This window comes from Pseudonaja textilis, chromosome 17 (assembly GCF_049901715.1).
Source record: "Pseudonaja textilis isolate UNSWEBS1 chromosome 17, rPseTex1.2, whole genome shotgun sequence".
Classification (NCBI taxonomy): Eukaryota; Metazoa; Chordata; class Lepidosauria; order Squamata; family Elapidae; genus Pseudonaja; species Pseudonaja textilis.
Genome location: NC_142006.1, coordinates 8,139,702 through 8,163,130, shown reverse-complemented (window position 1 = coordinate 8,163,130; position 23,429 = coordinate 8,139,702). Strand labels below are relative to the sequence as shown.

The following is a 23,429-nucleotide window of genomic DNA, read 5'->3' as shown; positions in this document are numbered from 1 at the left end:
CATATTTGGTTTTTTTTTTTCCCCATGGGACTCCAGCTCCACCACCCCAAGCCCAGGGGAGGGTACCCCCCAAAAAGGGGGCCAGCTCCCGACCCAACCTTGCCTTCCAGGTAGGCGGTTAACAAGGGTCCCTCTGGCCTGGCTTTGGACAGCTGACCCTCTTCTGGGCTGCAGAAAAACCAGGTAATTTCTCTCTCCTTTCCCACTTGGGGGGGTCTTTCCCCGCTGATGGAAGCAGAAGGCGGGACTTAGGCCTGGTTTCGAAATGAAAGGCATCGGGGATGTCTCGTTTAACGAAAAGGAGGACTAGGGCCGGCAGGATGGCAGTCTTCCAATATTCGAGGGGCTGCCCCCAAAGAGGGAGAGGGAGTCAAGCTATTCTCCAAGACCAGACCAAAAAACCATGGATGGAAACTAACCAAGGAGAGAAGCAACTTAGAAGGGAGGAGTGAGAACAATTCATCAAGTGGGACAACTTGGCTCCAGAAGTTATATAAATGCTCCAACACTGGAAGTGTTTAAGAAGAGACTGGATAACCGTTTGTCCGAAGTGGTGTAGGGTATCGTGCCTAAGCAGGGGGGTTGGACTAGAAGACCTCCAAGGTCCCTTCCAACTCTGTTATTCTGTCATTGACTTCCAAAGCTTGCTTCGTGGAGAATCCCCTGTAGGAAACTCTATACTATTTCAGACAAATGGCTGTCCAGTCTCTTCTTAAGAATCTCCAGTGTTGGAGCAGTCACAAGTTCTGGAGGCAAGTTTGTCCCAAAGGTTAATCGTTCTCACTTTTAGGAAATTCCTCCTTAATTCTAGGTTGCTTCTGTCCTTGATCAGTTTCCATCCGTTGCTTCTTGTCCTGCCTTCTGGGGTTTTGGAGAACAGGCTCTTCTTTGGGGCAGCCCTTCCAATGTAAGGCTGTGTGTTATTCTCTCTATCGTGGGTGTAAGTTTCTTTTGAGGCGGGGAGGGGGTTTGTAAACCTACAACCTCTTGCATGCTGCCCTACCTAGGATCCAAGAAATGTTGATCCTGCAGGCAGGGGAAATCGTGAAGGAGAGCTTTTCAAGGTATCTTGTTTTTTGGCGTGTGACGTTAGAGGTCTTGAAAAGACGACGGGGGTCGAGCCCTGCTCCTCCCCCCCCCCAAAAAGCCCTACAGATCGTGTCCATTTTACAACCTGCATCTCTCCATAATCCCGCTCTTCCCCGTGTTTTGGAAGAGATAATAAATAAACCAAATTGCACTCAGCATCCTTCCCACCACGGCGAAGAACGGTTCCTTCTCCGGCGTCTGCACCTCATCAATCACACCATTGTCTGCCTGAGAGCCGAGCCTTGTAAATGTCAGACCCACTCAAGTCCGAGAAGAATCTGAACATGGCAAGGAGGTTTTAATTGGGCAGCATAATTAAATGGGTGGAGGGAGGGGGAAGGGGAGGAAGGGGAGAGGAGGAGGAGGAGGAGGAGGAGGAGGAGGAGGAGGAGGAGAGGAGAAGAAGAAGAAGAAGAAGAAGAAGAAGAAGAAGAAGAAGAAGAAGAAGAAGAAGAAGAAAGAAGAAGAAAAGAAGAAGAAGAAGAAGAAGAAGGAAAGAAAGACAGATAAGATAGATAGATAGATAGATAGATAGATAGATAGATAGATAGATAGATAGACAGATAGATACAGATAGATTCCATTGAAAGTGTAGGTACATATGAGGAGAAGGAGAAGGAGATAAAAAGGTGATAGGAGGAAGATAGGAAGAGGGAGGAGGAGGAGGAGGAGGAGAAGAGGAAGAAGGAGGAGGGACCCAAGTGAAGAGGACCGTGGAAAAGCTGCTTTTGACAGGAAAGAGACGTCTCGGAAGGCATGAAGCTTTGAACAGTAACTGAGTGAGAGTTGGAAGGGGCCTCAGAGGTCTAGCCCAACCCCTTGCTTAAACAGAGGGACAGAATCAAGATTTTGGGCTCAATTGCAGTCACGAGCCAAGGACTTACTTTATCCAGGGCCGAGCATGAAGCGATGAACAATCCCTGGTCAATCTCCTATGCAATTCATGATTGATTTGCCGTTAAACGATGACTAATCTACTATCCATCAAGACATCAAATCGAGAATCCCAGGGAAGAGGACGGCAGATTTGGGTAACCCTCTTGGGCCAAGGCAAGGGTAGGACACTCCCATTTTACAGGTGGGGAAACTCGGGGAAAAAAAGAGTTAGGAAAGCTTAGGGGTCAAGATGGAGCTGGGCGGAACAGAGACAGGCCTATTTCAGGAGTATTATTTCTACTACATTGGGTTTGTTATCCAAGGTCTGCTAACTTCCCATTTTCGGGAAGGCTAATAGACCAGCCTGATCTTCTCCTCTCTCCTTTTTCAACCCCTCCAAGAAGACTGTTAACCTGATTTACCCAAAGGTTAAGGGCATCTGTTGATAGATTTTGTAAGACGGGCCGGGCTAACTGGAAAGCGTTGGGTTTTTTTCCACCCCACCCCCACGAGAAATGGCAGGATATAAATCACTGTAATAAAGTAAATAAGGGGGGGAAAAAAACAACAGCACATTTCCTTCTCAAGCCCAGACCGTACCAATTGGGCAGGGCACCGTCCCGGATAATCACTGGGACAAGGGAAACGAAGAGTCCAATGACCGGCATCCAGGCCTCCTAGCCCACTTGGTGAGCTTAAACAAAGCGCCTGTTTTCTAACGGTATAAGCGGCCTCAACAGCCCTCCTTTGCAACGGGGTGGGCGGGTGGTGGGATCTATTCTTTGACGCTCCGTTCTTCTCCCCTTTCCTGAGAGATGGTGGGGATTGTGGTGGAAACTGGCAGGAGGGCATTTTATCCCGAGTGAAAAAGTGGAAACAATCAACTTGAGTTTAATTTCTTGAAGAGGAGATCAAATCCTGTTCCCTAATAACACTGATGATATTCCCTAGTTGGGTCATGAAACGTCTGTAAGAAAAACCACCAAGGCGACCCTCTCCTCTTTCCTCCTCCTCCTCTCCTCAATCCCCACTCCTTTCTAACATGGATTATGTTACCTACTTTGGTAATAAAATGTCTGCAAGAAAATAGTCAAGCTCAGAGGGCACCAATGACCCCGCCTATTCAACCCTGAACTCCAAATATTTCCTTCTCTTAGATGACCACAAAAGATTGTGGTCTGTATTATTATTATTATTATTATTATTATTATTATTATTATTATTATTATTATTATGGGTTTTACTGTTGATTGTTAGTCAGCCGCCCAGAATTGTTAAGGGTTGGGCGGCGTACAAATTTAAGCGCAGGATTACGATGTCCCGCAGCTAAGCCCCACTGCTCCGACTCTTAACTCTGATTTACCCCTCGGTTGTGCAGACTACAACTCAGGGGTAATGTAACCCAGGTGAGCTTTTTGGCTAGACACATGTCCGCGCGTGGAACACGCCCCCCACCCACCCGGAAGCAAACCGAACCACATCAGGGACTTTTCGTGCGAGGCTATCACAAACAACCCACAGCCCGAAACCGTGCTGGAGAAAGTTGTCCTTGTGTGTGTGTGTGTCTGTGTGTGTGTGTGTGCAGTTTTTTTGCCGCCCCCCCTTCTTCTTTTTTTCCTGGGTGAATTCAATGGGGAAGAAGACTGGCCCAGGAAGCCGCATCTATCAAACTGTCGGTTCCGTTGGCAGCTCTTGAAGCGAACGGGGTTCAAAGGTTGCAGGGTAAGAGGGAAAGTGTGTGTGTGTGTGTGTGTGTGTAGGGGGAATAAAAGGGGGGAGAAGCAGTCCTAATATGCCTTCTTCGGAGAGGAGTTGCCCCTCCATCCTCTGGCTTTAAGGCAGCTTTCATTAATCTTCCGGCTCTCCTCCTTAACTAGCCATGCAGAACCACTCAATAGCAAGGCTCATAATGGGAAAAGCCCTGCGCCTATTACCAGGTTAACATCCTGTTAAGCCCCAGCACAACAATGGAATGGGGATCGAGAGGAAGCCTTCCCGCCCGAGAGCCACCAGGGTGGCAATTAAATGACTGGAGGAGGAGGAGGAGGAGGAGGAAAGGAAAAAAGGAGGAGGAAAAAGAAAGAGGGAAGAGGACGGAGAGGAAAATGGAGGAAGGGGGAGGAGGAGGAGGAGATGAAGGAAGAGGGGAAATAGGAATAGAAGGAAGAAGAGGAGGAGGAAGAAAAAGAAAGGAGGGAAGAGGAAGAATAGGAAAACGGAGGAAAACAGGAGGAGGAGGAGGAGAAAGAGGAGAAGAAAGAGGGGGAGGAAGAGGAGCGGGAAAGGAGTAGAAGGAAGAAGATGGAGGAGGAGGAAGAAGAAGAGAAGGGGAAGGCTCAACTCTCGAAGGGGCCTGCCGTTCAAAGGAGTTTTTCTCCGTAACTCGTTGCTTGTTTATCAGTTTAGTATTTTCGGAGTTAGGTTGGGTGCGAGAAAGGTAAAGGAAGCTTCCTTTGGTGCTGCGTGCTACTCGGAGGAGCAGGGTTGTTGAGTGGTGTTGCTACAAGGTGTGTCATCCCAGAAACGAAACCACGCGGGGTTTCCGCATCCACTAAAAAAACCTCGGCGGGAGCCCCAACGCCCCGCACGAGGAAGGCCGAGACTTGGTCCTCGCGTTGGGCCGGCTGAGCCTCCCAGATGCTGCAACTTCGGCACATCTGGCAGGCACGCCACGAGGCCGGGAAGGAGCTGATCTAAGGGAGAGAAGCCTGATGTGATGTCATAACATAACTCTCTTGATGTTTTGATGGCTGTCAGGTTCCGAGGACAGGCGGGCTTTGATCAAAACCAGGCCCAGCTCCGGATCACAAGGCTGGCGGTGTTCATCAAAGAAGAATTAGCCTTGAGGTTTCCCCCACCCCGCCATTACGTGGTTGGCTTGGATGTTTAGCCAAGAAGATACGATGCTAGTGTGTGTGTGTGTGTGTTGACCCAACCTTTTTGGGGACTGACCCTGAGCCGGTTCCATTCTACAGTATTCTAGGGCGGACAGCGGTATTTGGAACTGGCTCCTAACCTGTTTTTATTTCCCTCCCCCACTAATAATGTTAACGAGATATTAAGAGAATCAGGTTTCCTTTAAATTATGCTTTGCCCGGGGATATAATCACATTAAAGCTTATTATGGGGCTTCCTTAAGACTTTATATTATGTGTTCTTAATTGAGACACAGGGCCTCTTTCTGGGGGCTATAAAAATGGCAGCTGATTTTATGAAGGCTTAAATCTTCCTTCTTAACAACAAGAGGCAACAATTCCCCCCACGCCTCCTCCAACAAAATTGGCAAAATCTTTGGGGGTGGTGGTGGTCAAAGCAGAGGCTGATTTAAAAGATGCCCTTAGAAGAGGAGAAGGTTGCAGAAGGTTCGAATAGAGATAATGGCCATTTGTAAGCAGGTTTGGCATCGGTTCAAACTGATTCTGAAGGAGAAGAGCGAGCAGAGCCTGGGAGGGTGGAGTTAAGCATATCAGCAGCTTAGAATCATTACGTTCCCACAAAAGGTCCAAACCCTCCTGAATAACACTGACTCTTATCTGGTGCCAACTGAGTGATTGAACTTTAGTGGACTAGGTTCTAGGTCGTCTTTGACTTATGACCACCAGGGATGGACCGCCAAAATTTCAATTGCTCAGCAAAACAGTGGTTCGGTGCGTTGTGGCCCCTTTTGCGGTCTTTTCTGGCCACAGTTGTAAAATGAAACGCCGCAGTTCTTAAGTGGATCATGGGGTCGTGAAACGAATCCGGCTCCCCCCAACCGATGTTCCTTGTTGGAAGACGGCTGGGGAAGGATAGAAATGGTGATCTCATGACCCCCAATAAGGTGCAACCGTCCATTAAATACATGCCGGGCGCCAAGAGGCCCAATTTGGATCACGTGACCATGGGAGATGCTACAAAGGTCGTAAGTATGAAAAATGGTCGTGAGTCACTTTTTCCAGTGCCATTGTAACTTTGAAGAGTCACAAAACCTCTGGTTGTAAGTTGAGGATTACTGTGGTGGCGCAATGGTTAAAATGCAGTATTGCAGGCTAATTCTGCCCAGTTCGATCCTGACCGGCTCAAGGTTGACTCAGCCTTCCATCCTTCCAAGGCGGGTAAAATAAGAACCCAGATGGTTGGGGGCAAGAGGCTGACTTTGTAAACTGCTTAGAGAGGGCTATAAAAGCACTGCAAAGAGGTATATAAGTTTAAGGGCTATTGCTATACCCGGAATGGCATTGAGGAAAAGTACAATTCTGAAACCGTGGCCAGCTGCTTTCCTTGGGGTGTCTTTGAAATAGACCGTTAACCAACAAAAGATGAAACCTCTTTTGAAATGATAAATTTCTGAATGAGGTCCAACCATGCGTGTCTATTTTTCCCCCCCTCCGATCTTATGATGTATACTACTGCTCTTTCAAGTGATTTCAATGTCTTTGCTTTGTTTATATAAACTGCATTTTTCTTGACCGAGTGGGCCTCTCATTAGCAACAGCCAATGCATCAGAAAAGAGAAACTAGAAAAAGAGCGCACGAGAGAGAGAGAGAGAGAGAGAGAGAGAGAGAGAGAAAGAAAATGGAAGGAAGAGAAAAAGTAAAAGAGAAAGGAAGAGAGAGAAAGAAAAAGGAAGAGAGAGAGAAATTAAAAAGAGAAACTAGAAAAAGAAAGGAAGAAAGAAAAAGGAAGAAAGAAAAAGAAAGGAAGAAAGAAAAAGAAAGGAAGAAAGAAAGAAAGAAAGGAAGGAAGGGAAACAGAGAGAGAGAGACTTGGCTCAATGGCACAACATATGTTTTAAATAAAGAGATATGAAATATTTAAGATGGCTGTTTAGTCGAAACGCTGAGAAGTATTTTCTCACTTGTGACCCCGGATATGGGGTAGACCCTAGATAAGGATGGCTATCATATACAGGTAATCCTCGTTTAGCGACCAATCAAAGTTACAACGCAACGGCCCTGAAAAAAAAAAAGTGACTTATGACCCGTTTTTCATGCTAACGATCCTTGCAGCATCCCGTGATCAAAATTTGGTCAACCTAAACAACTCTGACTAAAAATCTTGGGAGCGAACGATAAACTCCTGAAAATTCAATGTTTTGTTTTTTTTGTTCTTCCTTGCACGAGATCTTGGAACCCGATGGCCAAATTCTTTTTGAGGATTAAGAATCTCTAGAAATTTGGGGGCAGGTTTTGGGGTGGGGGTAGTAGTAGCAGTGCCCTTCCGCCTCCAAGCTTGGTTGGTGCCGAGATCCAACGGAGGTTGGGTGAATTAAATGCAACCATCTTGAATTGATAGACGGCTGATTTATTCGGGCTCAGGGATGCCCTTATTTGGGGAAAAAACAACAACAACAAGAATTTGCAAAACCCTTTTTTTGTGCAGTTCACGGGCCGAGCAAGCTGAGGAAACAAGTTGATGATCAGCCTGGGGAGCTCACCCCTTCCGAGAAGGCGCCTGTTTTTAACAAAAGAGCGAGAGGTGGGTCTCCGTGGGGGTGGAGCCCTACAAGCCATCCGTTTGTGACACTTTTTGGCTGTCTGTGGCGGAAAAGATGAGCGGGAGGACGGTGGTGTTACAAGAGATAAAACCTGGGAAGTGGGGGACACGACAAAATATATTGCAGAACTCCAAACACCTTTTATCTCTCCTCCTCGGCCTCACTCCTTCTGCCATAATTCATTTTCGAAGGAAGACCCGGGAATAATTTTTGATGTAAACTCTGAGGCAAACATCGATCACTTTGCTGATAGGATCGTAAGGAGGGTGAGGAAGAAAGAGAGAGAGAGAGAGAGAGAGAGAGAGAGAGTGAGAGAGTGTCATTCCTTCGCCAGCCTCAAAAAAAAGAAAAAAGAAAAAAAGTGAACTCGCCCCGAGTTCAAAAGCAACGTGTGGAAGAAAAAGATCCGCGGGTTTTTCAATTTTAAGCCAGCTCCGTCGTGGGAGGATGATCCAAGATGGTTGTCAGGTGGAGAAGAGCCAGATTTTGTTTAATGGGAAGAGATGGGGGAGAGGAGGAGAAGAAGAAAGAGGAAGAAGAGGGAAGAAGAAGATAGAGGAGGAGGAGAAAACGAAAGAGAAGGAAGAGGGAGGGGGAGGAGAAGGAAAAGGAGGAGAAGGAAGATGAAGATGATAGTGGTGGAGGAGGAGGAGGAAGAGAAGAAGAAGAAGAAGAAGAAGAAGAAGAAGAAGAAGAAGAAGAAGAAGAAGAAGAAGAAGAAGAAGAAGAAGAAGAAGAAGAAGAAGAAGAAGAAGAAGAAGAAGAAGAAGAAGAAGAAGAAGAAGAAGAAGAAGAAGAAGAAGAAGAAGAAGAAGAAGAAGAAGAAGAAGAAGAAGAAGAAGAAGAAGAAGAAAGAGGAGGAGGAGATGATCACTCAACTATTGTGGCCGTAAAGAATAGTAAAAATACCTGAAAGAAGTAGTTCCCTACTACTTGAATTTCCTAGAAGCAAGAATGTCTCTTGCGCTACTCTAGGTACAGTACTATATTGTGCCAAAGAAGGATTTGTGACTTAATTCCCACGAGGAACTTGACAGGTTTGTTCTTGGTCCTCCTGGGCGGAACTGATGTGGACAGCAAAGTTCCTTTCAAGTCATGTGCAACCTACATGGTTGGCTCCGAATCTCTGGGGACTCCTCCAACATTTGAAGTGAAAGACACGCTCCAAAAAGTATAGACAGGGATCTGATCAGCCAGATACGGGCATAATTATGGCTCTTGGGGATTGTCTCTTGGTTTCCTTATTGAGGAGAGGAGGTGCTTCCTCCTCGTCCTCCTTCTCTTTCTCCTCGTCCTCCTCCTTCTCTTCCTCATCCTTGACCTCTCCTCTTTCTCCTCCTCCTCCACCACTATCATCTCCCTTCTCCTCCTCCTTCCTCTTCCTCGTCTGAAGGGCACCCTTCAACTTTCCAGTCCTCTGGGAATTCTGGGGCCCGATTCACCAATCCGGAGCTCAGTTGGGGAAGCTGGTTTAGATACCAGGGAGTTCTCATCCAGGCTGACTCTGACAAGCCGGGTTCAGGTGGCCTAAGGGAGTCTTGGCGGATACGTCCGGCTGTCCCTTGGTTCCTTAGGGGAAAGAGACGAGGGAGCCCCAAGACAAGGCCCCCAGAAAGACAAGAGAGCTGGCTTACTTGGACTCTTCTCTTCAGCAAGGTCGCACGTGCACAGGAGCTCCGAGTCAATGGAGATCGGCTTCTGCTTAATCCAGAACTTGGTGCTGGCTTTCTGATTGGTCACAGGATCTACCTCCACCTTGTCGCCTGAAATACCTGAAGGCCCAGAGAAGGTCAGTCAAGGGAGGAAGGGATGTTTCACACCGAGGCACGGAAAAAGCAAATGAAACGGCCTCTCCCCGGAGGTTTTTTCAGCGTAGCAACATACCATATCATTAACAGTAGAGAGATGTCAATAACTACCCGCATTATATGTGTATTTATGTTGGGGGGGAGGAGGAGGAGGAGAAAGAGGAGAAGGAGAAGAGGGGGAGGAAGGGAGAGAAGAAGCAGAAGAAGAAAAGATAAGAGGAGGAGGAGGAGGAAGAATAGGCAGAGAAGAGGACAAGGAAGAGGAAGAACAGGAGGAGAAGGAGGAGAAAGAGAAAGGGGAGGAGATAAAAGGAGGAGGAAAGAAGAGGAGGAGGAAGAGTGAGTGGCAAAGAGGACATGGAGGAAGAAGAGAAGGGACAAGGGGAAAAAGAAAAGAAAGAAGGAAAAAAGAGGAAGAATAGGTGGAGAAGAGGACAAGGAAGAGGAACAGGAAGAGGAGGAGGAGGAGGAGAAAGAGTGAGTGGCAAAGAGGACATGAAAAGAAGAACGAGAGGAAAAGGGACGAGGAGGAAGAAGAGAAGGGACAAGGGGAAAAAGAAAAGAAAGGAGGAAAAAAGAGGAAGAAGAGGTGGAGAAGAGGACAAGGAAGAGGAAGGAGGAGAAACAGAAACCAGAGGAAGAAGAAGAGATGGATAAGGAGGATGAGCAAGGGGAATTAGAAGACGAGGGAAGAGGAAGAAGAAAGAAGACTTAAACCATCGTTCTACTATTCCAACCTGCCCAAACACCAACCTGAGAAGTTAATTTACCTCCCAAGAGGCTGTGTAATTTATTACAGATCCTATTATGGTTGGGACCACCACCACCCTCCCCCTCCTTTCCAACACAACCCTCTTCTCCACAGCAACAACCTTGCTACGGTGCGGAGCTGCAACCAAGCAGGCGTCTCATTGCTTAAGTTACAATTACAAGGTTTCTCCGTTGACATGAGTGACCAGACCTCTCCCTCTCTACACTTTTTCATCATGGCAGCTGCGAGGGGAAAGACTTCAAAGTAATTACATTTTTTAGGTCATGAGTTACAGGTCAAGGTTAGCCTCGGAATAGGCCAAAAGAATCAAGAGTATTTAAAAAGCAGCAAGAGAGGTGGGGGTGGGTGGGGGCAATTCCTTTGTTTAGACTCAAAATGTTGCCGGAGCTCTTTCCGCGCCCGATTCCCCCCCCCCCTTCTTCTTCTTCTTTTTTGGTCGTTTGTATTTCTCTAGAAGGAAAAAAATAATAACAAAGGTCCTGGATGGGCAAAAAACAGAAGTCGGAAATGGCTAAGGAGCCCCTTTTTAATTCCAGCCCATTTTGCAAAATTGATTGCAACCCCCACCCCAAAAAAATATTGTGGAGAAAACGAGGTTTTGCATCCAACACGTCCAGGGGTGGGATTCCATCGGTATAGCAACCGGTTCGTTCAAACCGGTCGAAACCGGTAGAATCCCACCCCCTGAACACGTCTAATGCCTCGCAGAAATTCTCCCCTTCTCTTTGTCTCAATCCAAAGCTTTGTGGCTAAAAGGAAGTCTGAGGAAGGCCAAGAAAGGTCCTGCGGCTTTCTATTTAGAATTGGAAGTGGATATTGCGGGGATTAGAAGCTTGTCTGAAGAAAGTTGACTCGTTTGTTAGTAAATGTGTGTTTTATCGCTCATTTTCATCGGCCTTTTGGGCAGCCAAAGAGAAGGCGATCCAACAGATAAATGAAGGTTTCAATAAAACAGCTGCAGGGGTGTCCACACCCAGCAAAAAAGATGAGAAACAGCAGCAAATCTTATTTAAAGCCACACCTAGAAGCCTGAAATAAAACTGGAGTTGCTTCCTGATGTAAGTGAGAACATTTTTGGAGGGACCACGCCACATTTTAGAAGACAATGCTGTAATTTTTTCTCTCTCTCTCTCTCTAAATAGCCAAGAGCTATGTCAGATAGCCCCTAAGGGTGAGAGAAACGCATTTTGAACCTAAGAATAGAACCATCAAACCACGTATTAACTTACTATCAAGAAGACACTGGAGAATAACTCCCTAAAGAACAGGAAACATCTGCAAAAAACAAACCAAGCTAAGGACCCCACAGTTCTCCTCTTCCTTTCTGCAAACCCCTCTTGCTTCTAACACTGAGAAGGTCTGAGAGATCGAAGGACCTCACGGTTGTCCTCCTCCTCCCCCCCTTCTCTGCAAACCTCTCTTGCTTCTAACATTGATGAGGTCACCTAGGTGAGTAATGAAAGGTCTGCAAGAAATCAGCCAAGCTCAGAGAGCACTAAGGACCTCACAGTTGTCCTCCTCCTCCCCCTTGCAAACCCCTTTTCCTTGTAACACTGATGAGATCACTTAGTTGGGTAACCAAACATCTGCAAGAAAACAACCAAGGGCCCCTGCGCTGCAAGTGTTCTTCTTTTCGACTGCATCTCTGGTTTGTTGGAATATCCAAGTGCTGGGCTGACGCTGGAGGGAAGGAGGGGAAGGGGAACCTACACCTGTGTTGTGTTAACTTTAGCTCCTGCAGGTGCCAAGTGTAGCGTAACTCTCATTTGGAAGCTGACCACTCCGGGAGTCTGTCATAGACTCCGGCCACTAGAGAAGCACATTTCAATTAATCAAGCCGCACAATTTGTCGCTGAGGCCTACCCCTCCCTCACCAAGGACCGTCTTCCAATTACCCTTCACGTCAAAGAGTCCCAAAGCATGCCGGGGGTGTGAAAACAGCGCTGGATCCTTCATTAGGAAAAGGGACTCTTTCATCGCAAATGTTCACTCCACGAGGGCTCAAAATCCCCATCTCTTTCCTTGCAAAAATAGAGCCAGCAGCTGGCGTTGTTCGCTCCTCAAATGGTTTGCTTGTTTTTAAATCCACAAGCAGCCCCCAAATAAGGCTGATTAAAAAACAACTACCCAAAACAAACTGAAGACACCCTTTATCATGCAAATCGACCAGATCTTCCCTCCCTTCGATAGATTACAATAAACAAGCACAAATAAATGCGGATGGATTTTGTTCTTTTCTTTCGATCTTAAGAGAGAGAGAGAGAGAAAGAGAGAGAGAGAGGGAGAGAGAGAGAAGAAAAAAAAACACCACATTTCATTTCATTTCCAGTCTCCTTCTCGAATGCGCGCCGCGGCGGAGTCAACCCTGTTAATGCGCCCGTGTTAATTTGATCGGGTTTGTCAGGTAGCTCCAGTGGAAAATTATATAAAACTGTTCCAGATGAACAGATGATAGTGACATGAATTAAAGTGATAGAACAATAGTAGAATATAAACCAGAAATGACATCCAAAGTGGCTGTTGATTTATTGCCATCCAGAGTGTGGTTCTGGGCTTCCATGTATATTAGCCGTAGAAATCGGGGCCCATTTAGCCGGGAGATGCTCATACATACATCACCAACTGCTACTCCATGCCAAGGTCACTTCTCGTGGCATCAATCTTTTGCTACGGAGGCTCCTTGGCTTACCAGTGTGTGTGTGTGTGTGTGTGTGTGTGTGTGTGTGTGTGTACGCACACACAAAAGGAGGCCGAGGCTGGCCGGGTGGGGAAACCGTCTTGGTGGGAGACCGTCGGCCCCTTCCTCTCATCCCGCCTCGCCTTTATCGCCTGGAAAAGCGCTTGAAACTTTCTATTATTTTTATCCGCAAACGGTGGAGGGTGAGCTGCTCCCATCTATTACAGCGCCTATCGGCCCATCGCGGGCGCGCCAGTTTGGGCCCGATGGTGCGTCCTTTGTGAGGTGGGCTGCCTATTCCCCACCCCCCACCCCCAAATGTTTGCTGCCTGCTGTTGCAAACACACAGTTGGAACGATACTTTATGATGTTTGCAGGCCGAGTCTGAGCTGACATGCTATACTCAAAGTTCTGGGATTGTCGGGCGCAAGCAATCGAACCTGCATGTGTCGGGATCAAGCTAACTACTTTATTGCTTTCTGCCTGTAATGCAGGAATCTTCCTAGATTGCTTGCCTTCCTTTGGGAGCAGATTGCTAAGGTTCTACGAAGATTAGGGGTGGGAAGTCCTGGATCTCTTATGACTGCGCCAGGATTCAAGGCTAATTCCCTACTTGATTCCTCCTCCCTGCTTAGCTGGGTGGTTTCCAACAAGCATTCTTTTGCTGATTTAAGAGGAATGATGGTTTCCGGCCTAAACAATCAGACCCACATGCGTAGAGTTCACACTAACCCCTTTAATGTTGTGGACTCCTTGGTGCTCCCTGAACTTGGTTGTTTTAGTGTGGACGTTTCCTCACCCACCTTGGTTAGCCAGCGCTAACCAAGCTCAGAAAACACCAAGGACACCACAGTTCAGCCCTGAGCTTCAAATATCCCATTGCTACTTTATTGCTTTCTGCTGGCTATACGGGGATTTCCCCAAATGGCAGCTTTTACCTGGGAAAAGCCAAGATAAGGTGATAAGCATTTCTGGGTTGTGTGTGCGTTTCATATGTAGCCTTCTTGTGTTTATGTAATCCAGGCCGATTTCTTGCTTAAGTTCTCCTGTCACCTGGGAAGTGGTTGCACTCCCAACAGAGGGTTTTACCTCCTCCGACTCACTGCTATTATCTACCCGGGCCTGCCTTCCCTTCTTCTGGACCCCCACAACGTCTCCAGGGTCAGGACCGAGGTGCCCTGGTGGCTCAGTGGTTAGAAGAGCAGCACTGAAGGCTCCCCAGCCTGGAGTTCCGATCCTGACCGGCTTTCCATTCCTTGACTTGGCCTTCCACCCTTCCGAGGTCGGTCAAATGAGGACCCAGGTTGCTTGGGTGGGTGGGTGGGTGGCAATATGAGGACATGGTAAAACACCCAGAGTGTGCTGCAAAGCATTACACGCTGTGGTATATGAGTCTCTAAGTGCTAACCCTTTAAAAAACAAAACTTTGTATGAGGGGTGATAAAATTAACATAAATACAATTTTTACAGAGAGACGGTTCTCACTGAGAAGGGACAAAACGTGGAGTAGCTCTTCCACAAATCCAGCTGGTTTGTTTCTTCACTTCAGTACAAGTGAAAGCTATTTGTTTCTAGACAGAAAGACTTGCTGGGTTAAGCATTTGTCTTTGGTGATCTGTCATGACCTTTTCAAGCTCTTATTTCTTGACAGATTCCAGATACAAATGAGTCAAACTTCCCTGGAAGGAAACTATCACCCCAAGATGGTTTGCTCAAGAGCAGAAAACACGGCCGAAAGCTGCCCTCCATCAACTCCAGTGTATAAATCCTTCCTTAACAAGACAATAAAAGGAGAGGGGGGTGGGGAGAAGGGAAGGGATGAGGAAGGGAAAGGAAGAGAGAAGAAAGGAAAATAAAAGACAGAGGAAGAAGAAGAGAGTCAAAGAAAGGAAAAAAATGAGAAAAAGGAAAGGAAAAGAGAAAGGAGGGAAGGAAAAGAGCGAGAAGGAAAAAGAGGGAGAAAGGAAAGGAAGACAAGATGAAAACTTGCACCAAAGGAAAATAAACAACATTGGACAACAAAACTAAAAAAAAGGAAAACAGAAACCCTCTTTGTGGCTTTAACTTTTCAGGAAATAAGTATCACATTTGTGTCTCTTACACACACACAGAAAGACAGACAGACAGACAGACACAGAATCTCCATAGATGACAGGGCCACAGTTTATATTTTCTTTCCTCCTCCTCCTCCTCCTCCTCTTCCTCCTCCCTCCTCCTGTGCTTGTGTGTTCAAACAGCTGCCTCCAACGCACAATCTCAGCACAAAGATGGGGGCTGCTGGCAAACTCTGTGCTTTCCGAAGACAAGAACAAACACTTTGTCTGGAGCGGGACGCCCTGCCGACGTGGTCGGGATCCCGGGTGGGGGGCTGGGGGTGGGGAGTGATGGAGCTTCCACGTTTTCTGTTTTATTTTTCTCCTGCTCCAATCGTGTCCGATTCTCAGAGACTCCCTGCAGTTTTCTTGGCGAGGGTTTTTTTCCCCCCAGAAGTGGTCTGCCATTGACACCTTCCTGGGGCTGAGAGAGAGTGGCTGGCCCGAGGTTGTCCCCCACACCCTGCCCTGCCAGCTTTGTGCTCAAGGCGGGACTAGAACTCACGGCCTCCCGGTTTCTAGCCAGATGCCTTAACCGTGATAGCCCCAGAATATATTTTTTTTAATTACAGCGTTCTTATCATTTGCCCTCTTTTTGGCCACGTCTGGTGAGGAGCCAAGGTCCCAGATCTCAAGGAGTTTGCCAATCCCCAGATTAGGTCGCCGACGGATGCCGGGCAGAGCCGGAGAGCCTTCAAAAGGGCCCGTGGGGGGAAGGCCCGTCCGACACATAACAACCGATTTACCTAACTGGACGTCCGTGGTGAAGCGGAGCCTGTGGATCATGCTGACTTTGAAAGACTTATAGTGATGGCTGCTCAGCATGTCTTGGACGGTCGCGATATCGATCTGGGGATCTTCTTCCGAGATCTCCTCCCCTCTCGAGCCTCCGCCAAAAGAGAGAGAGAGAGAGAGAGAAAGAGAGAAAGTATGGTTGCCACTGAGAGACACGGAAAGGCCAAGGGTGACGACAGCAGTAAGACTTATATACCCCTTTGCAGTACTTTTACAGCCCCCTCTAAACGGTTTACAGAGCCAGCCTCTTGTCCCCCGACAGTCTGGGTCCTCATTTTACCCACCTCGGAAGGACGGATGAGTCTACCTTGAGCTGGACAGGATTGAACTGCTGACAGTGGGCAGAATAAACCTGCAATGCTGCATTCCAACCACTGTGACCCCCATGGCCCTTCCTTCCTTCCTTCCTTCCTTCCTTCCTTCCTTCCCTCCCTCCCTCCCTGGGGGAGAAAGTACTCGCAGTGCCATTTGCTTAACAGATCTGGAACTAGATCTTGCCTGACGGGCAGCCGCCTATCAAATTGTCTCCACGTGCCAAACACAAACACTTCTGTCATTAAGTCAGCCGCTTCCTCCGCCATAAACCGAGGAAGGAATTAGATTAGCTGGGGGATTTAAGGTGGCCACATTGTCACACAGAGCTCTGCCTTCTCATATCTTTGTTTGGTCATCTTTTCCCCACCTTGCCTTGACAGAATCTTGCCTTCCTTAAAGGAAGGATGGATTCTTGAACACACGACGACTTATTTTAGTTGCCCTGGCTGGCCTCAGGTATTAAGGGTCGGATTAAAAACAAACCAAAAAAGCAGTTTTCGTTCCATGTTTATTTCGTTTTCTGCTCGTGTCAATGGCCCAGGTGAGAAGGACGGCAGCTATTCGGGTTACTGAACGAGGCGGCCACCGCTGTTCTCCAGCTGTTTTATCCTGTCCTGCTGAACCAAGTCCGCCTGTTGTCGGCTCGGAGAAATTGGGAACGGGGAGGAAGAGGAACGGGTAAAGTAGGCTTGGAAGAGCAACAAATCGCTCCCAACGAGAACACACGCGCCGAAGGCAAAGCTCAATTGGTACATGGAGACTAAGGCAGATGGCCCAGTCATTACGATTTCACACCCCAATGCTATGCCGTGTGAAATCCGGCAGGACTTCTGAATCTGTAAAATAAATCAGGTTTGCCTGACTTCCTCAAGGCCTCGGAAGGGACCGGATAACTGGATAACTCTTCCCGTTGAGCTGGTGAAGGCCGGTTTGGCCTACATAGAAATAAGAATAACTTGGGTCTTGTCACAACCATTTTGGTCTGGGGATAGTTGTTGTGTCTGACTCTTCACGACTTGATTTCCTTCAGGATTGACCGATTGGATCTCCTTGCAGTCCAATGGACATTCGAGAGTCTACTGTCAAGGGTAAACATCTCTAGGCAAGGTTTTGCTTGACATTTGACGTCCAGTCCAACCTTGAAGCTTCTGGGATTGTTGAAGGTGCTTAACAAGTCAATACCAGAACTAAACTGGGACTAGATGGGCGGACGCCACATTTCCAGATGGACATTGGCAAGCTGGAAGAAGTTCAGAAGACAGCAGTGAAGGAACTTGAAGATCGGGCCTATGAGGACGGGCTGAAGAAACTTGGGATGTCCCATCTGGAGGAAAGCAGTTTTCATGAGTGGCCATGTTTGTAAAAAAATATGTAAGTGTCAGGTGTGAAGAATCAGGACTATAGGTTGAATACCAGTCAAGCTGATTTATTGCTCATACACAAGAATCTAGTCAACGGGTAAATCGGCGCTTAGATAAGAGTCAACGGAATTGAAGAAGGGTTGGGTTTAGACCATTTGTGGGAATGTAAGGATACAAGGCTAACGTCTTTCTTGATTCCACCTCCAGGCTTTGAGAATCAGGAAGAAGGAAACAAGAGGCTAGGAAAAGGCACTCACTGGTAAAACACCCAATTGTTTCATTTCAGTGGAATAATTTCAAGGGCCAAAGAGGAGGGAAATTTTCAGAGTGAAGAATGAGGTTGGATTCTCGGACGACATCCGAGATTAAGCTGGAAAATTCTCCGCGGCAACACGGCCAGACATTTCAGGAGCACTTCAGATCATTCCTTAACATAAAATATGAAGAGCCTCAAGGCCAACTCTTAAGACATCAAGGCAGAGGTAATGTAAATTCCAAATGAAAGAAATGTAATGCTTAGAAGCAAACAATTTTTGCAGGGGGTTGCTTAGTTCATAATGTCTTCCCTGGACCAACAATTAAAAAGAGTCCTTTCCCACCCAATCAATGCTTGTTTTCTCAGCCCTTTTTCAGTTTCAATAAGCTAACTTAGATAAGCAGGTTTTGGGGGTGGGGGGGAGAAACCTGTATAGAGTTGTTACTCTCAAATATTTGAAAATCGCTTTATATATATATATATATATATATATATATATATATATATATATATATATATATATTTTTAAAAAAAGCCATTGACGTTATTCCACTGCCTATAAAAATAGCAAAACAATCCACCGAGGGGAGGGGGAAAAAAAACATCTCATAATGCCATCCTGACGACGACAAGAACAATAAAGTAATAAAAAATACCCTACAGTTTGAGACAGGAGGTTTCTTAGTAGGATTACAGCAGACCCCCTCCTCCTTCAGCGAGACAGAACGGCTCTGCAAACGGCAAGCGATTTTCCTTCTAAGGAGAGAGATTCTGGGACGAGCTGCCTGTTTTAGGAGTCTGCACGTTCGTTCGCAGGTTTAGAAAAAATAAAAGCTAATTAGCTTCTTGGGAGTAGTTACAAGAATGTGTGAGGGAGAACTTAAGAGAGCAGCGAAGAAAAGGCGGGATTTCTCCAGAGGTAATATGGCTTTCAGAGGCAGCCCGATCTTGCGCTAGGAGGGTGGCCACCTTGGATTCAAACCCTTAGTTAAGAACGAGGACTTCTGGCCTGTTGACACAGCCCAGTGTTTCCTACTTGGACTTCCAGGCGTGTGGATTTTTAACACCTCCACCTACCCACCCCAAAGATTCTCCACCAAGGTGAGAGCTGTGAGATTCCCGGCACTGAATCCCAACTATCTGGAAGTTGCCAGAGTTCGTTGGGTTAGCAGCAGCCCGAGCCGCTTCAGCGGTGAGAATAAAATGGAAGTCCATTCCACCTCCGATCCTAATAGGGTTGACAAGTCTTCTCAGAGAGATCTTAGGAGATCCAGAAGTAAGAGTAGGAAACCGGGGCCGTTTTTATTCTTTATTTTATCCATGCTTTTGAGCAACGTGAATGAATGCAAAAGGGATTTGGAGGACGCCGTTCCTTGTTGTCTACCGGAGGTTTTCTTCAAATGGGTATGTCCAGAGACCAAACGCAGACGGTGGCTACTATGATCTTCACATGTAACAGAATAACGGAGTTGGAATGGACCTTGGAGGTCTTCTAGTCCAACCCCCTGCCTAGGCAGGAAACCCTACACCACTTCAAACAAATGGCTGTCCAATCTCTTCTTAAAAACTTCCAGGGTTGGAGCATTCACAACGTCTTGAGGCAAGTTGTTCCACTGATTGTTCTCACAGTCAGGAAATTCCTCCTTAATTCTAGCTTCCTTCTCTCCTTGATCAGTTTCCATCCATCGCTTCTTGTCCTGCCTTCTGAAGGTGCTTTGGAGAATAGCTTGACTCCCTCTTCTTTGGGGCAGCCCCTCAGATATTGGAATAGACTGCTATCTTGTCTCCCCTAGTCCTTCTTTTCATTAAACTAGACCTGCCCAATTCCTGCAAACCCTTCTTCGTATGTTTTGGCTTATCTAGAGGATGCTAAGGAAATGCTGAAGAAACGCCTAGGTACTACCGCTTGTAGAGTTACTTAAAGGAAACCTTCAGACCTGAAATAATACTTAGTTCTTCCAGCCTCGGAAGGATGAGCCTTCTCTCCTTCCCCCAGGAAAACAACAATAAAGGTTGGTTGTGCTGCACTATATACCCACACGGCCCTGAATCCCACAACCCATCCTCTTATTGCTTTAATGTAGTGGTATATTGCTTAATGAAAGTTCTTAATTGTAATTCAATTAATTACATACACAGCGTCCCCAATTACATTTTCCAATAAGATATTGGCTTTGATACAGGACTAAAGGCACTTAACCAATTTTAATATATTAAGACCAATTTCCCTTGAATACTAATTACAATTTAATGACGAAATGGGAACCAGGAACTCTCCAGAAGCTGGGTGGGAACTATAAAAGGAAATTAACCATGAATAGTGCAGGGATTTCTCCTGAGCAGAGAAGAGAGGTGGGGAAATGAGAGGAGCGGGGAAAGTGGAATGAATGAATGAATGAATAAATAAATAAATAATCCCGCTTCAACGCAGTTCCTACCGAACATTCCCAAATATGGAAACCGGTTGTGTTCGTCTTCCCAACCCCAGTAAGGGCGGGTGGGGGAAAAAAAGAAAAAAGAAGACATCTTGTTTGCTAATAATAATTTGATTTAAAAAAAAAAAATCCGCTCCTCACTTAATCCCTTGAAATATAAACACACAAGATCTCAAAACGGAGCCTTTTGGCGTTCATTTCTCCAGCATCTGTTCAGCTCCTTAAAGAGAATACGGGTATACATGTGCATGACTGCTCTTCTGGAAAAAAAAAATTAAATATATATATATTTATGTATGTATGTATGTATGTATGCATACATATATGCACACGCACATACACACATATATGCCTTAACGCTGCAAATCCTTTATCTGAAGAAATGGCTGATTTTAATTACAGCAGCTAAAATTAGACGGGGATGTCTCACGGCAATTGGGAGATCTCTCTGGGGCATCCGAAGAACGGAGTACCAGCTGTCCAGGACTACACCCACTCCCCTCTTCTGAATAATGCCTTAAATGCCAGGCTCAAAAAGGTAGCAATCCTAAAGAGAGGAGCAGCCAGGAATAACTACAGGCCTGTGATCTGGATCGCTAAAGCACCGATCCATGGATTTGGGAGTTTAAGAGCAATTGCTGAGCCCTGGTCGCACAGGGGTTAGAATGCGGTCTCGCAGGCTAATGCTGCCCACCGCCAGGAGTTCGATCCTGACCGGCTCCGGGCTGACTCATCCTTCTGAGGTCGGTAAAACGAGGACCCAAATTGTTTGTGGGGGCAAGAGGCTGACTCTGTAAACCGCTCAGAGAGGGCTGTGAAAGCACCGTGAGCTGGGAAGCCAGGGGACGTAACTTACGTGAGCTGAAAGCTGTTTATAAAAGGCTGTAAGGAAGGAGGGAGGGAGGGAGGGAGGAAGGAGAGAGAAAGAGAGAGAGAGAGAAAAGAAAAAGATGACAGAGGAGGAGGAGAAGGAAAAGATAGAGGAGGAGGAGAGGATGATAGAGAACGAGGAGGAGGAAGAGGAAGAAGAAAAGGAGGAAAAAGAGGAGGAGGAGGAAGGAGAAGGAGAAGGAGGGAAAGAAGAAGGAAGAAGGAAGGAGAAGGAGAAGGAGAAGGAGAAGAAGAAGAAGAAGAAGAAGAAGAAGAAGAAGAAGAAGAAGAAGAAGAAGAAGAAGAAGGAGAAGAAGAAGAAGAAGAAGAAGAAGAAGAAAGAAGAAAGAAGAAAGAAGAAAGAGAAGGAGAAGAAGAAGAAGAAGAAGAAGAAGAAGAAGAAGAAGAAGAAGAAGAAGAAGAAGAAGAAGAAGAAGAAGAAGAAGAAAAAGAGCCAACCTACTATTCTCACGGACGAGGCAAAATTCCAGAGTGCTTTGGCTTTCCAAGGTACAATCCAAGTCGATGGGAATGTTGGGCTCACTCTGTTTCTCCAGGCGGTATTGAGGTCCTGAAAAGAGACAATAACAACTTTTATAAAGACTGTCTGTGGAGATTCTCAGTCACAACCACCCACCTGGGTCTTGGTTGTCCCAAAGGTGCTTTTTCAAGAGGCAACTGGATTTATTTTGTTCTCTCTTGAAGATGTTTCGCCTCCCACCCAAGAATCATCTCATCTTATTCGTCAGTTTCCCTTTCTGGGAACAGGCCGAGGCAAGAATGGTCAAATAAATAGACGAACGAAGAATAAATAAGCCAGAATAGAGTAGAGTAGGGTAGGGTAGGGTAGAGTAGAGTAGAGTAGAGTAGAACAGAACAGAACAGAATAAGGAATAGAATAGAGAATAGAATTTGAAATAACAGAATAGAACAGAATAAGAATAGAATAGAATAGAATAGAATAGAATAGAATGTAGAATAGAATAGAATAGAATAATAAGGAATAGAATAGAATAGGAATGATAGCGTTGGAAGGGAGGTCTAATCCCCTGCCCCAGGCAAGATATTTTCTACTACTCTGGCCAAATGGATGTCCAGTATCTTCTTAAAAACCTCTGGTTAATTATTCTTACAAATTAAAAGACATTTCTCCTTAGTTCTAGGTTGGATTTTTCCCCTGGTAAGCTTCTGTACGTTAATTTTGGCTCCACTATCCGTATTCCAGCCATGCAACATACAGAGCTTATCTTAAGGCTGATTTCGACAAAAGAATCCTTCCTAGGGGTGACTAATCCCAAAAAACGGCCCCACTTCCTTCAGTGATATTTTATTTTATTTTTTAAAAAAGAAGACACTGCTGAGATCCAATGTTGGTCAAAAATCATCCCCAGCTGACCTCCATTTGGCTTGATTTACTTTACGTTGAAGTGTCATTAAAGGAAAGCCCCACTAATTAAATACGGGTTGAAACGACGGCTTGGTGTGTATTTAACCGCTTTTATTTCCTATCGGGTGAAAAAAATTTTTTTTTTAAAAAAAGATCCATCGCCCCAGATGGACGAGGGAGGTGGCTGTATCGGGCCTTGGAGGGTAGAACATAAGCCATGGTTTGTTGGATGGGGCCCTTGGCTTTTTTAGTCAGACGGTCTGTTCTCCCAGCGGCCAATCAACTAATAACTCAAGGAAGACTTCTGGTCTCGCAACAGATGGCCTTCGGAGGGAGTCACACTACACAACTGAACAATTGTGCTTAAAGGAACACACCCCTAACTCAACCAGCCCCTTCGTAATGAACGGTGTGTGTGTTTCACAACTTTCTTTCTTTCTTTCTTTCTTTCTTTCTTTCTTTCTTTCTTTCTTTCTTTCTTTCTTTCTTTCTTTCTTTCTTTCTTTCTTTCTTTCTTTCTTTCTCTCTCTTTCTTTCTTTCTTTCTCTCTCTCCCCTCCCTCCTTCTCCTTCCCCCTCCTCCATTACTCTAAGAAGCCATCTTTGCCTGCCAGCAAAATTGCAAAGCCTCCAGGTGGCCTTTTTGAAAAGCCAGACCCATCAGTTCTAATTTTTAAAACTTCTCCTTTTCAGTCAAGGCGAGAAAAAGCCCCAATTCCAACTTTTATCTCTGCTAAAATAAAAGCGCCTGTTATCTGCAGGCCTGATGTCAGGAGCTCTATCTCTCTTTCTGCTGACAAGCCCCAGACAAGAAAGATAAGATTGGGAATGACTCTCCCTTTCTCGGAGTAAATAAATAATCAATACTCATCTAAATGTAAATGAGGAAGTATCCCCCACTGATAACTGGGCTCTTATCAAACAGCCAATTCCACACACGCACACACACACACACATACACCCCTCACACACATACAGATCTGTCCACCAAATCACCACCGCTCCGGCCAGGAATAATGGCTAAAAATGGCCACTCAATTGAACCGATCACCGGAGATCAACCAGGTTTGGGTTTGGCTACTTTCCTGCCTCCCCACCGCCCCCCAATATTTGGGGAATACAATTTGGGGTCCATTAACTTTCAGCAGCAATGAGAGATGAATGGGTCTAGGTTGACGGAGCCAGGGGGGGAAATAAACCACTCTGAATGTGATTTTAT

At 46.2% G+C, this 23,429-nt stretch overlaps 1 protein-coding gene across 7 annotated transcripts in view; it reads right to left on the bottom strand.

Moving 5' to 3' along the window:
- The window catches only part of MAPKAP1 (MAPK associated protein 1), an 81,224-nt gene that overhangs the window by 2,386 nt on the left and 55,409 nt on the right, over positions 1–23,429 (bottom strand). For 2 of the 7 annotated variants that reach the window (XM_087914616.1, XM_087914618.1), the window contains exons 8-10: positions 21,288–21,395; positions 15,539–15,679; positions 9,077–9,214 (exon numbers count right to left, since the gene is read on the bottom strand). In XM_087914616.1, the coding sequence (XP_087770742.1) occupies positions 9,077–9,214; positions 15,539–15,679; positions 21,288–21,395 (387 nt within the window). Of the gene's footprint in view, positions 1–9,076; positions 9,215–15,538; positions 15,686–21,287; positions 21,396–23,429 lie in introns of all 7 variants that reach the window. The other 5 variants (XM_087914623.1, XM_087914617.1, XM_087914620.1 and 2 more) reach the window with 4 other exon arrangements.